Below are 18185 nucleotides of genomic sequence, written 5' to 3'. Positions count from 1 at the left end.
CGCCGCGCCGGCCCGCGCCCCTGCCGCGGCGGCCGAGGCAGACGCAGGCGGCAGCCGGAGGCAGCAGCCGCCGCTGCCGGGGGAGAGGAGCGTCGGTGCCACCTCCTGCGCTCCCCATGGCGTCTCACCAGCAGACCAGGATCCAAGCCTACCTGGAAAGGAACAAGATCGGGCCCCTCTTCGAGGTAAGCAGCCGCTCTGACCAGGGGGCTCCCTTGGGCGCGTGTGGCCGGCCGGCCGCGGCACTTCGTGTTCCCGGGGAGAGGCGATGCCGCCGCGCCGCCCTTCCCCGTCCCTCGCTCCCGTCCCGGCGCTGCCGCGTGCCCGGGCAGGGAGCCCGCGCGGCGCGAGCGCCGGGCGCGGAGGGCGAGAGGCGCCCGCGCGGCGGGAACCCCCTCCCGCCGCTCCGGGGAGGGCGCTTGTCCCCGGACACCCCCGCCGCGACKGTCCCTGGTGCGATTTGGGGTGTTTTTGACCGCAGTCGTACACTTGGGAACAGTGTTTGGCTCTAGCTACTCCCTGGTACTCGGCAGATGCATGGATGTGCAGATTGTACTCTTCTGTGCATAAACTTACAATATGAAAAGCTACCGGAGCAATCACAATGATTACTATTTTAACATCCCTTTCTAACGCTGTTTTTACATCAAAATGCACATATATTTTACTCAGTAGTGTTATCCCGAGACTCGTCTCTATTTTTCAGCATTTAACTTATTCTTGATCGAGCTTACTACGTATGGCATCCGTGCATTTACTGAACGGTTTCTTGAAGAAAACAGTGTGCTGGATACTTTGCCTTCCGTCCGTGATTTGAGTGGCATTTGCAAACCCTTGGAAGCTGCAGATTTTGTTAGAAAACTAATTGCTGGTGGTCAGGTTTTACATTTTGCATGGAGGGAAGGTGTTATCACCCACGATGTTGGTTCAGATATTTTCATTTCCTGATGAATAAGACCCCATTTGAGAGAGCTGTAAGCGGATGTGAGGGAACAGTGGTGAGTTTCCTACTTCCAGTTTTCATAAAAATTAAAGCATTTGTGTGGTTCAATTTCTGAACAGAAGGCTTTGCTTTAATCAATGCAGTTGCTAGGGCTATATAGCTAACTTGATTTCTGTTTATTACAATAGGGATTAAGTGTCTCCATGTAGTTGATGAGCTAGGCCTTTGATAGCTATCTTTTTCTTCCAAATTTTCCCTAACTGACCTGTTGTTTTACACATAAAAATTCAAACAAACTTGGTGTTACTGTCCTGAATCACTGTCCTTCGATCTAGTTTGTTGATAGTGCTCATTCCGTTAGTAAAATAGTAGGATGCTTTAATTATCAACAGTGGAGGAAAAAATGAAGAAGTTGTATTGCCTATAGTATTTCATACATCACTAAATATTATACTGATCACTAATAATAGAGAGGCCCTGTGGAGGGCTTTTTACGTCCCTTAAAACTGTCTACAGGTTGTCTATGTAGACCTCAGTCTCTCCTTTACCATTATAAGGGCTTTCTATACTTCATGAGCCAGCAGTATCTACTGCTTTAGGACTTCATCTTCATCCACCTCTTCTTGGGACTTTGCACCTCTGGCATATGCTGTCTATGGAGATGAACACATTTTAGTTCTTCATTCAAGTTTTATGTGATGTGACACTTGTATCTTCTTTCTTATTGGTGCAAAAGAGGAAAAGAGAGACGTGTTCAAGAGAAGCACTAATATGTGAGAGGCAAATAGACTATAGGCTCTTTGTTAAAAAGTTGTTTCTGTCTTTCTATGAAGAAAGGTAGGAGTWACTTTCTGGAGAAAGAATTAATGAGCTTATCAGACTGACTCAACAGGCATAAGTCTCCTGCTGGCTGCCAGTATCTCTTAACAATTGTAGAAAGTCTTACCAAGCCAGTTTGTAAAAGGTAATTCCCCGATTCACTTGATTACAAATATTTTTACCAGTTAAATTCTTATTTATGGTTTAAAGGTATCCACATGAGTARTGTGGATAGGAATTTGTGTGTGCATCTGAGACTGTCAGTTTTGGTACTTCATGACAGATTTTAACACAAACTAGATCTTTCAGCACCCTTTTCCCCCATTGAATGTAGGTTGTCAAATAAAGACTTTTGAAAATTCTTATTTAGCTGCTATTTCAGCTTACAGGTACCTAAGCTTGCTTGTTTGTTTGTTTGACAGTTAAAATTCCTTGTGAACCTATAAGCAACTTCTAAGTGCCCCAAGCCATGCAGGTGTTAGTAGTGCTGCCAGCAATGTGATCTTGAGCCAATCCTCTAAATTCCATCATTTTTCATGAACTAATGAACTGTCTCTTGCCTTATCCTGGTTTGTAGAGCTTTTTATTTATTTATTTATTTGTTCCTTTCAATTTTGAAAGCTTAAATCTTCTTCCTCTAAGAGTTTATTGGTGTCTGTGAGTAGTGTGGATGGATGCCTAGTTTAGATTTGAGGAATGCCCTTTAGAAACGCCTCTCCCCCAGGATTTTGTGGCAATACTCAGCATAGCACTACCTTATCTTTTTTTTTTTCATCGAACTCTTGGAATGCAACAAGATTTCCAAATGTGAATTATTTCTGAGAAGAATCTGCGCTGTTGTTTTTCGCCGTCTTTCTGAAATGTGAACAGGAGGTGTGTGCTTAAAATTGGCTGGGACAGAGTATTCAGAATCAGCACCCACTCATTTCTGTCTGAGTGAAGTATTGACCCACTTTGCATTCAAGCATCCAATCCAACAAATCCATTTCTTGCACTAATAATCTCAATGAATAATCCTGACGCCTGTCAGTGTCTATACTTTTAGACTTCAGCACCTCTCTGTCTCATCAGGATGCAGTCGTGCTCATAGAGAGGTTTTTTTCCCTCTGTATTTGAAAGCTGGATCAGCAGTCTTAAGAACAGATTGCAAGAATTTTTTTGAGAGTTCTGAGATAAATCTAGTATTTTTAGATTTTCTTATTTATAGAACTGTAGCTAAGAAAAAAAAAAGAGCAGGTATGTTGTTGTCATGCAAACCATAGAARTGCAATTCCTTTGAGCTATAAAAACCAGAAACACTTCTTGAAATAAACATACTAAAACTGTGGTTATCTGAGAATTATTTCTCAAAGAAATGTGGGCTTGGAACTATGATTTTTCATTTTGCACAAAATAAAGACTAAGTTCATACCACCAGAGTTAACTTGTTTCCTTTTAGCAGATAAAATTCCTCAATGAAATATAAAAGGAAACCGACTGCTTTATTTTTGGTGARTTTTTTTTTCTCCTAAATGAGACAGTGTTGTGCATTTATGTTATCCACTGACTTCTTGCAGATAATTTAAGCCACTTTTTAACCAAAATAGCTGTGTTTTTAACTTTTAAAATAAATGTAAGCCTGGACATATTCTAATGCATCTGTTTGGTGAATAGCACCATTTATAGTGTGCCTTGTGTGGTGGCTRGTGAAGGTTTGTGACTTAATCATGGAGTTTGGATCATTTTCTGAAGCAACCTTTGCTTTCAGGTCTTTGATACACAGAGGTAGAGACTGTCAAGTTGAGCATCTCAGTTACTGGTTGAAGACTTCTTACACTGTTCAAGTGTTTTAAGGTGTAGTGCCTGTGAGGTTGAACATATTAATGCTCTTCCAGATTTGTTTTCTTTCTTGGTTTTGCCCAAATGATAATTTATTTTGTCTTTATTTGGTTAGACCCTGTTTCTAGCAAGAGTCTAGTCTGGATCATGTAAATTCATACAGAGAAACTTTTTATTTCAGGCAACTAGACGAAATTGCTCAGTATTTCGTAACATAATTTTAGGTACAAGTACCTAGTATTTGTATCACTAGTTCAGTTCTCATTGTTTCATCCTGGCATTCTCTCTCTCAGGGGCAACAAGAGTAGCTGTTTTTTGGAGGGGATGTGCAAACCAGCAGTGATCTGGAAATGGTCACAGTGCTATGCAGTGGGTGGTAGGAAATTATAATAAGATTCAGCTTTTTTGTTGCTGCCTGCTACAGTAGGATCTTGTGGTAACTTTCATGTGCACTGAAGTAGGAATGCTGAAGAGGAATGAAAGAAAAATGAAAAAAGTGCTCTGAGATGAAGACATGTCCTTTGCTTTTCAGAGTATTGCTATGCGTTCAGATGGTTGCCTTAGCAAAGTTGTCTTTAAGGCAAAACAAAGAGTGAAGATCCTAATGAAAACTATGGACAGACTTTTCCATTAGCAAACAGTTCCACGAGCAATAACTTCATGCTTTTTGCTAGGASTTTGTGGTTACCAATAAGGTGAAAAAGTTGGGTGAAATTTTCCCAGGGTTGGCGTATTCAAATTGCTTTTCCCTGTTGGAATCAGAGCTTAAAAAAAAGAGTTGTTTCCAGAGAGAGAGAGAGAAAGAGAGAGAGAAAGAAGATGAATATGTTTTGTTGCTGCTACACAGTCCTGCCTGAGGACTGTGCTCTGGGAACTTGACTGAAATTAGTCACAGGTTAAAAAAGAAAAAAATATGGGAAGAGATAGTAAAGGAGGCTTAGATACAGGTGTGCATGTATGTCATCACAAATATACACACAATAATCACATAGACCTTCCTTCCACAATGGCAAAAACGTTACTTTTCTGAAAAGAGGGTTTTTTTAATTGCCTGTATGAAATTGTTTTTGAAAAATTTGTATAGACAGATAAGAGGACTTTGTTTTMATTTCTTTATCAATAGGATAGTAGTAATTAAATTTGAGAATTATATCTAAAATAAGGAATGATAAAATTAACTTAAAATAAGGTCTGTTTAGCAATTTCCTCTTCTTATACTAACTTCTAATGTTTCTAAATCCTCACAATGACAATTAAGTAGTTTCTTATGAGGGGAAGCAGAAGGTATAACTTGTTCACAATAAAAAAATAATTGCCCTCAGAAGTATTGTAACCAATGTTGATTTTTAGGCAGATGATTGCATTTGAGTAAATTCTTAATTATTCGCGTTGCTTGTTCTTGTAAAAAGGACATATTGTACATGGGGGAAGGAATAAAAAGTATTTATGTATTTATCTTTCACTGAGTCCTTGTATAAATGGATATATGTGCAGTTATTTATAGTTTATTGATATGTTTGTTTAAAGCCTTTTTCTTATTCTTGGAAATATTTTTGCAATATTACATCATTCTAAATTTATTACTAWTTTCTCACTTTGTAGCTGGGAAACTGAGGAGTAATTCTTAACGCAATTGCTTACCATTGTTTACCAGCAGAGCCTCACTACTGTCTGCTAAGGTCTAGAATTAACACATGTTTCTGCTTGAAATTAAAAGAAAACACCATGACTCTTTGATTTTTGCTGTAGGACATGCACTGGAACAATGACGATTTTGATTTTTTTTGTTTGGCAACCACTGTAGTAATGAATCAATCTGAATCTTTCTCTCTTTTTTTTTTTTTTTTCCTATTTTGTTGCATCCTAATGCCACAAGTCTCTTCCAAGTTTCAAATTCTATGATGTAATGCATTGTGTTGAATAAACCAGAAGTAAGCTCTTCAACTGTTTTGTTTCTTTTGAGTAATTCAATCTTTTGTCACAAAGGACAAATATAAATGTCCAATATTAAATAAAAGAAAGTGCAATATCCAAGAGCATCTTAATAACACATTGTTTTACATCCTACCTCTTCCATGTTTTTCCTTCCCACTCGCTCCTTTCCATTTTCTGTCTTTGCATATTCTTACATCTTTCTACTGGATGTCTAGTCCTCCAGTGGCCTAGCATGTAGCTCTTGTTTCCTTGTTATCTCCAATGCTTATTGCTTTCCTTCTGCAGTCTCCTTCCACTGTTGCCTTCCAACATCCTGCCCTGTAACCCGTGTTCCAGCCTGAATTCTGAATTTCCTGCTGCATACCCGCGGTTTCCTTCTCCCTTGTGGGTTACCGTGCATCGCTGGGGCTCTTCCCAGACACCCAGCACAAAGAGGCAGCAACCAATAAGTCATTCTTATTGGTCTTGTTATTTTATTTATTTATTTTTGAAACATATGCGTTTTTGTATGACTGAGGGGTAATGGAGATACTTTATTTTCTCTACACTTGAGAGATGGCTTCAGGCATTTTTATGTTTCACAGTTTCTGGGCCAAAGACCCCAGACCCTTAATGTTTGTACTACAGACCGAGAGAGAATTGATGGGTTATGTACTGTGCTCAGTATTCCTCTCCTTGCATACAGTTGCACTCTTTTCTTGCTCTCCTAGCCATGAAATATGAGGAGAGGATTTCTTCTCTCCTACCAGAAAGGGAGAAACAGTTGCAACCTTGCTAGATGGAAATTATTTTCAAATACAATTGCTGTAGGAAGATGTTGGTCTCATGATAAAGCACTGGGCTGTTTCAGACTTACTGAAAAGAAGCATCCATGAATAAAATTCACGGGTCTAATTCCGGAATGTACAGAACCATTTGAAAACACCGCTGTGTCTTTTACATGACCACCCAAAACATYACAGGAACAATTATAGGAAGTGTCTCTACAAAATGAGCAATGCCTGTAAATTTGCTGCTCTATAGAGGACTGTTTTCCATCAGTTATCTCTTGCAGAACTTCTGTCCTGAACGGAAATTATTACCTTCTTGTATATTTACATGAGGACTCTTTCTCTTCAGTCTTTCTGCCAACTCCCTGCAATATCCAGCAGATGAAATCACTCTATTCACTCCCTACATTTCTCTATAGTGGCTGGAACAATAGGCTTATCAAGCTCTTTTGTTAGGTTCTGGAGGAGCTCTCTTCTGGGGCTGAGCTCCTTGGAATTTGGCTCTTTCAGCTATTTCGGAAGTTTATTTTTAATGGAATTATTCCTCCCCTCATAGCCTGTTTTACACCAGGTACTCTGGAGCCAGAGTTTCCAAGGCAGGTCAGGTAGCCACCTGCTCCCTTTCATCTCTGGACCACAAGATTTCAGGAGCCGACTCCTGCTCTTGTTCCAGCAGTGGTGGTTGTCTGATACTCCATTCTCCAGTTTGGGAGTTGAAATAGAAGAAGAGGAATCCTGAGGGGAAAAAAAAAGAAAAAGAAATAGAAAAGGTGAAGAATGTTGTATTGATTTAGCTCAGTGACCTCTGCGTGTAGTCTGATGAGGAGCATGCCATTGGGTCTGGAGAAAAAGTAAAAGTATATGGCCAGAGGGTGAGGGGAAGAAGAGTACCTGCATTTTTTTTTTTTTGTCTGTATAGGAGAACCCTGAAGTTAACTTTGTGTAAGTTGGCTCATGCCTTTTGAGAGGGCAGTTCTCCATGGGGGTGGGGGGAAGGCTATGGAGCCCAGCCTGATCCTTTCTGTGAAAGAACCACAGCGGCAGGGGGAATTTAATAGTTTAGGGAATATGACGTGATGGATTAGGAGAAAATGGACCACAAAAATGCACTGAGTGTGAAAGTGAGAAGTGATAAGAAATGGAAAGGGATGAGATGAAGATTAATGCTATTTTGCAAAGACATTATTCTATTTTCTTTCCTTATCTTAGTTACTTGGAGTCTCTTTTTTCTTTCTTAAACTAAGATTCTGGTGCTATGCTTGAAAGTGTAACGGAAGAATGAGAAATACTAAGCAAATACAAGAAATATTTTCTTTTACTATAAATCATTATGGTTGCAAAAGTCCTTCAAGATCAGTGAGTCCAACTGTAAGCCCTTTCAAAATCATGTTTTTTTTTTAGTGCAAGATTCATAGTTTTGTAGAGAAGAAAAGTTTAGGTAAGGCTAGAGTTTAATTTGAAGAAGAGTGGGAGAAAAAAAAGATACTGGATTTGTATCACTGGGATCATTGGGATTTCTCAGATTGATGTATTTGTGTGTGTGTGTGTGTGTTTGTGTGCATGCAGACACTATGCAGAGCATGTAGGCACTCTAAAGCGTTCAGGATATACCTGAGAATCCCATATGTGCTGTGTGAACAGCCTGTGCAATGCAGTAGGTGCTCTACGTTCCTCCTCAGCCCTGGTTCTTAACTGCACATATCCAGGCCAGCGCGGCATGACCTGCTCAATCCAAGATACCCACCTGGGTATGTATCTGCCCAAATCCTTTGCACATTCTTGTCCTTGCTGCTCTAGTGAGAACAAAGAGGGCACGCCGGGGAAGTGCAAGTTGAGGATGAGAGCACCTTTTTGCAGGTGCAGAGATTCCTGTGTGGCTGCTGTCATGCAGAGCTACCCATAGCTGCTCTGAGGATGATATCTGCACATGACTAACCGTGGAGGGGAGGCAAGCTACAACTCACTCAGTTTAAAGACTAGAGCTTACTAGTTAGTTAGCTTAAAGCTAACTCTAAGCTCCTTCTAAGAGGGGCTTGATTCCGAATAATGCCTGTAGGTACAGTCTACTGCAACGTATAAGATAGTGAAGCTATCAGAGTAGGGCTGAGTACAGGCTTACCAATACAGAGGAAAGCAAGGATACACAAAGAGAAGGCAAAATTACCTGGTCAACAGATTTAATCTAGACTTCTTACCCTGTGAAGCAAGTATGCCTGAAAGAGAAAGATAGTAGAGGAGAAAAAGGAGCAAAGGTAAACTCAAGAGAATTTATTTTCTGTGTTTCCATGTGATAAAAGAAAAAAAAAAAAGCTTAGAAGATGGAGCTGATTAAAATAAAGATCACCTTAACATTTACTTAAACACTGAAGAAAAACTTGTCAATAGAAGAAATAGAATATACAGTAGCCAGGATCCTGAAATGGCACTTTGCTATCTGACTTCTCGTTTCTCCCCCGATCTCCTGCTGCATTGCTTTGATGTGGTACTCTGCTCATACTTATTTTTCTGCCTTGTTTATCAGCATGAAGCTGCAAACTCCTCTGCTTTGCACAGTTTTCATATGTTTTAGGAGGTTTTACAGCGAGACCCTGAGCTCATTATAGCACTTATGCTTCCTGTGCTTCCTTTGTACTGCCTCAGTGCCCGCTAGCGCTATTAATCCCCTTAATTGGTGCCGCACATTTAACAAATTGATTTCTCCTCCCCTCTCCCCAGCGTGGCCACTCAGAACCTAGAGAAGTCTCAAGGCTGCAGTGCAGCCCATGTGAGCACCTTCTGGTGCCACAGGAGCTCTGCTTTGTTTGTGATGACGCCCTGATTTACAAGAGTAACCTCAACTTGTAACCAGGCAGATTTAGACTTCTGTTAAAATTACAGCAATCAAATCATCAGGAAGCTTTAATTGGGCAATCTCTGTCATGGCTGGGAATATACTTTGTTTTGTCAGAAAAGAACAAGTACATCTAAATGCAAGTGTTTTGCAGGCATTATTTACCTAGTAAAAAGAGCTAAAAAATGAAGTTACGGCTTTGGCTCRTATTAAAAATTGTTCTCCAAGCCAAAAACCTAGAGTGACTTTTCAAATTACCCTACTCAGTAAATAGATCTCAGCTTCTAGAAGTGAAAGGATGGTGGTCATCAGTCTTGATGGGAGAAACACTTGACACGAGATGACGCATCTAACTGCAGTTAAAAGTTAAAAAATCATTTAAATTTAAGTGATCTTTTTAAATCACTTTTAACTGCAGTTAAAAAATCACTTTTACTAACAGTTTAAAATTATACACGAATATGCACTAATACACCAAAGTTAAGACACCAATACTTATTTAAATATTTGAGGAGAGCAGCCACTTAAGGCTGCAGCTTGCTTGAAGAGTGTACTCCTTCAGTCTTTTGTTTTAGATCCTGTCTCAGAGGCCAAACATTAGTACTCATCACTTATGATGACCTCTTTTAAAACTGCTCTGCTTTTTTATTGCCATTTTTTCTCCTTTCAAAAATATTTATTCATTAGTTTATATTTTTATTACAAAGATTCATTTCCTCCCATATTTCGTGCCTGCATTTTACATAGRATAAGAATGGCTTTAATATTGCAGTCATACATGTAACTTAGTTAATCTATAAGATAGAGAGGTAAAAGTATATCCTGCTTATGTAAGCTGATATTTATTTAGCTGTCCCCATTATCTCAGACCTACTTTATTTGTGGGCATGATATGGTGTCAGCATTAAGCGTGTGTGACCAATGCACTTGCCCTCCCAAAGGCCAAAAGCATCCTCTCATTGCAGAGACTTTTTGCAGATCAGTATTGACACAGTTCTCAGTTTTCAACTGTTTGTTAAACTGAGTGTAATTTTTCACATTACTTATTTAGATGAAGATTCTGTAAAGATTTTGGCCTGCAAGTAACTTTTGAACAGAACAAATCATGAGTAATCTGTGAGAAAAAAAATGTGAAGATGACACTATTTACATTTTTCACTTTTTTTTTTTCTCACTAGTTTTATATACAAATGTAGATTTCAGTGAATCTCATTTCAGCTTTTGAGTCATGAAGTGCTGGTGATATACCAAGAGGTAAAAAGGAAAAAGATAAAATAATCTGATCAATAGTTAGTTGGGTCACTCTTTATGTTAGTTAATGTCTCAATGCCATTTTCTGTGTGTACTTAAGATACAAGATTTGCCACCTCCCATTCCTGTAATGACATGCTGCTGAGCAGGTGAAAGTAGATCTAGGAAAATGAAATTTATAGTCATCGTTTTTGTTAGGTAATGAGCTGAGCAGCAATGTGCCAATTAAATCTGAGAATTTTTTTGTTCTTTTTTTTTTGTTCTTGTGGAAAAGGACAATTTTTTCAAGCTATGTTATAGAATATACTTTTAGAAGTCATATGYGATTACTGTGATAAATATAAAAAAGTGAACCAAAGTTAAGTTTGTTAGTGGTTTATAAACCTAACTCTGAATTATTGTTTGTTTGTTTGTGTACAAACAAACAAATTTATCCAAATGGAAAATGAAGAAGACAGAACCCAGCTACGTGTAGTTGTAAAGCAGGGACAAGTACAAGCCCAGCCTGACGGGGAATGTGCTGCTCATGTGCAGGGGCACAGCGCTGAGTGCTCAATGTGTCCAATACCAGAGACAGACTGTTCTTCCACATGGGCTCCTTTCCCCCTTCTTTTGTTGAAGAGAGGAGTCGTTTTCTGGGGTGCTCTTTTCTGGACATTATCATGGGGCATTCAGGCCCTGAGGAGGAAGTGTCTTGTTTGCAAATGTCTTTCCTGACTTATGTGAGGATTTGCTCTTCTTCATGGTGCTCTAGAGGAGGGAAAACAGGCTTGAGATGTGGAGTCTGAACAGCTTGAGAGCAGGGTAATAAGCTTGTCTTCTGCCTCCTCTAATGACAACCATGAGATCTCTCTCTGATTTGTAACATCATGACCTGCATAAATGGAATTGTGTGCTGCTTAGAGGTATTTTTTGACTCTGATTACAGTAGGCATATGCGAGTGAAAAAATAATTCAAACATYGGTTCCACACAAGATATTTTAATTGTGCRTTAGCAAAGAAAATTCATGTTTGGATATGGAAGTGCCATGATTACTTTAATGGAAGACTCTAYTGATACAGATTTTAAAGTGAAGTTTTCCAGGATTAAAATAAAGCATAATATTTCTCATATGAACCAAGCTAAAGATTACCTGGATATCAGTGCTGACCTGAGTGTGACTACTGAGGTATGTCTGCCATTCTTGTATTTTCATACCTTTTAAGGAATATTATGGTGTAATGCACTGGGTGCGTTTTTAGTTTTGCACTAGGAATGTATTAGATATTCCTTCCTAATTGAAACTAGATATATAGCTGATATATAGCTCTACTTAATCATGATGATGTCATGCTGACTTCAACAAGAGAAAGGTTCCATATGGACTAGAAATTGTCCAGACACATAGAAGAAGGGGATTTTGCTCAAGGATTTTAGAGTTGCAGCACAAGRGGGTAGATGAGATAAGCAAATAAATGTGGTGACAGGATCTTGGAAGAGTAGTAGTATGTGCTTGTCAGAAGATAAATTGAGTGCCTGCTTTGTAACTCTTTGTAGGAGCAGTCAAACAGGCAGCTTGCTCTTTAATAGAGATTAGTAGATTTTGTATGGGTCTAGCTATAGACATGCAAGCACTGACCTTGACCCTGAGTGTCTGTTTTTTTCTGGAGAATCCCAGAATCACAGGTCTGGTTCTGTGAGCCTGGGCCACTTGAGCAGACTTGAGGCAACTGCATGAGGCAGCAACTGCTGGCACCTCTACAGACCTCAGCAGAGCAGAACCTGCTACTGCCAGTGGGAATCAGGTGGCCAGGTGAATGAGTACTCAGGCCTCAGGGTTAATATTTCTTTTCCTTAGCATTTCTGGGTTTGCATCTTTCAACCTGGTTCTTAATGGTTCACATTGCATTCTGAGCCTGGATCCTTCAAGGCTGCACTGTTTAAGCCAAAATGGACATCTGTGTCTTTTTTCCTGCATAGAGCTGTGCCTGATATTCAGTTTGTTTTTTTTGTCTGAGTATGATGTGATGTGTTTCTTAGAAGTGTCTCTGCTTTGAGCAGAAAAAATACCTTACTTTGGCTTGAAATGAAGAGATTATCCATGAAGGCAGAAAATATTAGTAATCTGTCACAAATTTAAAAATAATGTTAAAAAAAGAAGTACTCACTAAAGCAGTTTCTCTCGCTTCTTGCTTGCTAATAGGAAAAGTCATACAAGTGATTTTGGCTTAAATGATGGATGTTAAAAGCACGTATGGAAGCAATCATATCTGGATTTTATTTCAAATTGAGCTGGTATTATTCACATATATTCCCAACTGAGGCTGAAGATAAATAGTACATTGATACCCTACAGAAATGGCACTTGCTGGTATCCCACAATAGCACATAATAATACATAAAATGCTATAAGTTCCCCTTGGATGTATTAAAAAAAAACAATTTGGTAGTGAATGTCAATGGGTTAGTTAAAATAACTAGTGTAAAAGTGTTACTTAAAATAGGAAGCGGAGAGATTTTTATTAACCTTTTAGACACAGTATGAGTTATGTAGACCCAAACTGATTATGACTGTGTGTCCTCGTAGGTGTCTGAAAACTCTCAGGTATCTACCTGCACTGAAGGTATTCTTCAGTGGCTTTGGTGATTATGCTGACAAGATACTGTCTATCTTTCATTATCTGTAAAAGGCAAATTGTCCTGACTTTTTCTGTGGGGAAAAAAAAAAAAAGGATACAAGTAGCTTTCAGTCAAGCAACTTCTTAGATGTGAAATAACATTTTGTATTCTTAACATGCTATATTAAAGCTTGTTTGATCAATACTCAGTCTCATTTAAAGTCTTCCAGCCATATATGCAGTATGGAAATTTTGCAGCTATGAGTGAACCCCTTGTATTTTGCTGTGATAGAAATGAATTTCCCTATTTTATTCTGGCAACAAATTCTGATCTTTTCAACTTAGAAATCTCTATTGTATCGGTGCATACTAAACATTTAGTTCTATTTAAAAACTGAGTACAATATTGGTATGAAGTCTCATGAGATCAAGTCAATTTCTCACTGGTAAATAATAGGAAATTAAGATACGTATCTGAATAGATATGCATCTATTTGAGGTGTATGAATACAGCTTTTAATTAGACTGAGTATGATTAACAATTCTTTAGGTGCTGTGTTGAAAGAAAGTCTCTAAATGACATTTTAAGTAAAAGCCAAGCACCGTGGAGCATCTGTTAACTTCACTAGATTTTATTTTATTTTATTTTATTTTATTTTATTTTATTTTATTTTATTTTATTTTATTTTATTTTATTTTATTTTATTTTATTTTATTTTATTTTATTTTATTTTATTTTATTTTATTTTTGATTATCACTAGTGGAGCAAGTTTAGGCTTAACTTATAAATTTGCATGAACAGAAGAGCCTGTAATGGCCTTATAAAACCAACATTCTGGATTCTCTTTTTCTTTTTATGATATTGCAACTTTAGCTGAGATTTAAATGTGTTTTGTAAATCTTCAAAAATTATATTCTTCTATATTTAACAGGCTTCCAAGTTTGAGAAGCACAAACTAATCTATATGAGTCCAGTTCTATTCTGGAAATTGAAATCCCCTATCATTTTTGCCACTYGTTTAGATGTAGTAAAAGATGTGGGTATTTTCCAGCTGCCATCTCAGTTGTTTACATTATATTTCATTGCATTTTTCCCATGTACYCATTACACTTACTAGTGTATGTTTTATATCTCATTACCAAGCATTCTGAATCCAGTGCTTAGTGTTTTTTTGTATCTGAGGCGAAAGGCATGCTATATATTCACATGYTGTAAGAATTAGTTCCTATTGGCAAGTTGGCATGGATCTAGATAGGAAGAASTTCAGGAAAACATCGCTTTCTTAGAAATGGAATATGGGAAGCAGTYGTCAGAGGCAAACATTTAGGTAAAGAGAAGTAATCGTATGTTCAGGGCATCTTGAGAGCCCTAGCTCATTAGATCCCCAGTGCTCAGGATAGATGTTTGTATTTCCACCTTTTTCAGGCATTATCCAGGACATTCTTGATGTGGTTTGTGCCCAGACTGCAAGTATTGCAGGTTTGGTGAATGTCCACATATAAGCCATTCCTTTCTCCCCATTACACTTTTCAATACATCCCCTGCATACACTGGAAATTGTGATCAGAAGAGATGATCACAAAGCCCTTCCTTTATTCCCTTGCAGAGGAGCTCTGAGATCCTGCAGTCGGTGCCCTCCTCAGCATGCAGGAATCAGAGTCGTATCCCCTATCTTCGAGGAGTGGGCCATCCGCTTGTAGCTGGTTTCGGAGTTTTCCTTGTGTCTTCTGGACAAAAGACACTCTGATGGCCCTTAGTGTGTCTACTATGTTAAGAGCACTGTGTAGGCAAAGCTACATGACTGAGCTTAGTGAAGGATGGGTCCAGAGCTGACTGGTGAATCTCGAGTGGGATTTTTCTGCCCTTCTCTTCTGTATTTGTAACTGCCAAGCAGCTACCAGCGGGGCATTCTTCTTTGCAGTGTTATGCATACCATACCATACCATACCATACCATACCATACCATACCATACCATACCATACCATCTTCTTCAGGAAACCCTTGCTCAGAAAAGATCTGCAAAGCTCTGCTGTCTCTGCACCCCAGGATCTATCATGCAGTGCCATGGCTTTGCATAAAATTGATGTTTTTTAAAATAGATATGTAAAAAGCTTGCAGAATACTGTAGCTACCTACATTTTGGTGTTAACTATTGATGTCATGTCCTATTGATGTCATCTATTCATTTTCTGTTTCTTCAGTACCACTATACCAAGAAAAGATTATCTGAGCAGAATATCAAACCTTTTTAATGTGATTAATTTAATGATTTYATCATTAATTTTTTGTTACACAACTAGCAAAATATTGACAGGTGGTTATTTAGAATGATRAAATACAAAGGGGAGAAGCTTTAGATTATTTATTATATCATCAATGTTTCATGTATATTAAGAGTCATTTTGTGTTATGTGTAAGCTGTTTAACTTGATAAATGTCTCATGTGAGAAATTCATGACCTATTTGTAACTACTAGGCTACAGCACAACCTATAAGATCAAATTTATGATAATGTAATCTTAGAGCATATAAATGTTTTCCACAAATAGAAGGAATTAATGTTTTTATGCTTAGAGGAAGCATTTGGATTGCATTTTATGAATAATAAATATATTGTTTACTAAAGTTGTCCGGTCATTGCAATGATAATGAATGCATTCCCTTGAATACATGCCTAACACCAGAGAATCCATTTGGCATTTTGTGCATATGTATCCATAATTAAAAGAACCATAGTGAATATGTATTTCCGGCTATGTATGTTTTCTGCCTAAAAGCAGAAAATCCCCTTGTGTAATGAGGAATTGACACCAAGACATCAAAGAACTTGCAGTTCCCGTGAACAGGGGCTCTCCAGCACAAGCACATTAGATTCGTGTTGCTACTAGGCACTTCTGTGATTATCTGCAAGGCAAAAACATAATCTTATTATTCAGTTGTATATGCTACATGCATACGGTGGATGGAAGAGTAGTAGGGAGCTGTGTGAAGTGGGAGAGAGGAGAGCACAGCAGCAGGTTATCAGACCTCTGTGGCTCTTAAGAGTTTGTTTTAAAAATTGTTTGGGGAATGCCTACCCAAAGACTGTGCTGCTGTTGGAGCAACAAACCGCATTTGCAGCAAAGAAAGCAGGGGCATTAGGAAATATTCCTTATATCCTATAGACATAGGGGCAGCCTGTCCCTGTGCTGATAGAACCAAGGGAACCAATAACCTTCAGGCAACTGGTGGGGCAAGTGTGGGGCCCTCTCATGGAAGAAGATCAGGTGGATTTTCAGCAGTGTTGCCCTAAGTCATCAGACACAGCCAAACTCCAAACTTAGGTCCTTTTTCTCATTTCTGCCAGAGGAAGTTAAGAGTAACTTGTTGCAAACTAGGATTTTAAGTAATATGGAATCTGAACTCTTAATTCGTCGACTGAGTTTGTCAATGTAATACTTTTTCTACAGTGTTTTTAGAAATAATGAGAACGATCTTGAAAGAAGTATAAAATCATGTCTTGCCCATTAAGTTCTTTAAAGACTGGCAAATCACTTTTATTGGGTTTATTGTGAGAATGAGAATCAGCAAACAGCATCAAAGGTGATAAATTCGAGATAATAAACATTTATTTCTGGAAAACTTTTCTTCCAGTAATTTATGAGCAGTATATCCAATATGCGATTCGATTCTGAAATGTTATTTGCATTTTTTTAACTTCACTGGGATTAGTGAATTTTWTATATATAAAGCTGACAGGTGTGATGGAGAGAAATGAGTAGAACTGTTTCAGTTACAGAGCAGTGATCTAATTCATTTTGGCATTGTAAGCATGTGCCTAACTATAACCATTTACAGAAGTAAATGTGTCAAAGCAGTCTGATTTCAAGTCTTTTGCTGAGTCAATCCTTAACATACTTCCCCCCCCATCCCTAAATACAGCCTTATCCTTCCAGCTTCCAATTCTGCACCCTCAATAACTGTTACTGTAGTGGTACCCACAAAAGATACGTTATCACTTTAGTCACTAGTATAACCATGCCTCAAAAAAATAGGTAGAAGCTGAATCAGCAAGGCAGCAAAGTCAGCCCTGGAAACATGCTGCATTTTTTGACACTTCTAGTAGTGATTCATAGAGTGGGACACGAGGCTTTTCTGTCATCTAAGACATTGAAATTGGGCTAAGATGACTTCAGCTGATCAGCAAAGTACCAGATATAACTTGCTGAGTAGGTTTTAGGAAAGGCAATGACAAGTAAAGTGTTATGGCCTGTCATTGAAGGAAATCAAAGTGGATTGTAATAAGCTGTTTTAGTCTTTATCTGTGAATATTTCCCTTTCARTGTAGGTGCTCCCAACCTTCCAGAAAACCAGAGCAGTCGTTTCTGGATGACTTGGATGGATTGTGGAGTGCTTTTTCTGCAGGGTAGGATTTCCACCCACCGGTTGGTAGAGAGAGTGGAAAGTGATGAAGAGTTCTGAATATTGCTTTAAGGAAAGCTGATATTGCTTTAAGGAAAGGCTCTGCTTTAAATGAACCTCCCTTTTTGATTCTTAAAGTTCCAGTTAGGATATGGGTAAGCACCTCAGTTGAGGTATGGCTATGTGAAGAGATAGGGCTGCTGAAAGAAATTTAAATTATTATGGAAAACTGTTGTGATTCAAAAGCTGTGAAAGAAAAAGTGAAATTGTTAACAGCATATCTGAGTAATAGTATATCTTTAATCTTTTATTCTTCTAATATGCAGTAGTTAGTGTTTCTACAGCAAGTTGACTATTTTGACAGCATTCTTGTCTAGATTGAATGGAAGGAAGGAATTTTTTTAATAATGCAGGCTGAGAGCAAAGGTATTTGAAGCTATTTTGTGAATTCAAAAGGGATAGTAATACTTTTGGGACAAAGATATTTGAAATACCAAGCCTAAATTATGCAGGAAGAAATTTGCAAAGGAAACAAAAGTGAAAAATAAGAGAGCGAGAGTTTTAGATAGTGATTGCTCATGTTAYGATCTGCAGCACAGAGCTGGGTGACCTGTCGTGAGATCACTCAGTGCAACTTTGGCATTGCCCGCTGTACCTCATCAGKGCAAAAAGATTTTTTCATGAGGTGCCAATTGGGATTAAATGGTTTATATCTCATCAACCCTTACCCACAAGGGTGTATCAAACAGGGCCAACTCATCAATGGAGGTTTGTAGCGGAGAGAATATACTGTTTCCGTTCGGTTTTCCAGAGTTT

The 18185-nt window shown here is 38.5% G+C and overlaps 1 protein-coding gene across 7 annotated transcripts in view; it reads left to right on the top strand.

Annotated features, from left to right (window-relative positions):
• The first annotated feature begins 79 nt into the window (after positions 1–79).
• Positions 80–18185, top strand: part of CUNH8orf34 (chromosome unknown C8orf34 homolog) — a 133298-nt gene continuing 115192 nt past the window's right edge. For all 7 annotated transcript variants that reach the window (XM_026035581.1, XM_026035582.1, XM_026035577.1 and 4 more), the window contains exon 1: positions 80–185. In XM_026035581.1, coding sequence (XP_025891366.1) covers positions 117–185 — 69 coding nt within the window. In that variant the 5' untranslated portion in view covers positions 80–116. The remainder of the gene's footprint in view (positions 186–18185) is intronic.

This window comes from Nothoprocta perdicaria, unplaced genomic scaffold, assembly GCF_003342845.1.
Source record: "Nothoprocta perdicaria isolate Ctin4 unplaced genomic scaffold, notPer1 scaffold_162, whole genome shotgun sequence".
NCBI lineage: Eukaryota > Metazoa > Chordata > Aves > Tinamiformes > Tinamidae > Nothoprocta > Nothoprocta perdicaria.
The sequence above is the reverse complement of the archived record's forward strand: the minus strand, read 5'-3'. Positions and strand labels throughout refer to the sequence as shown.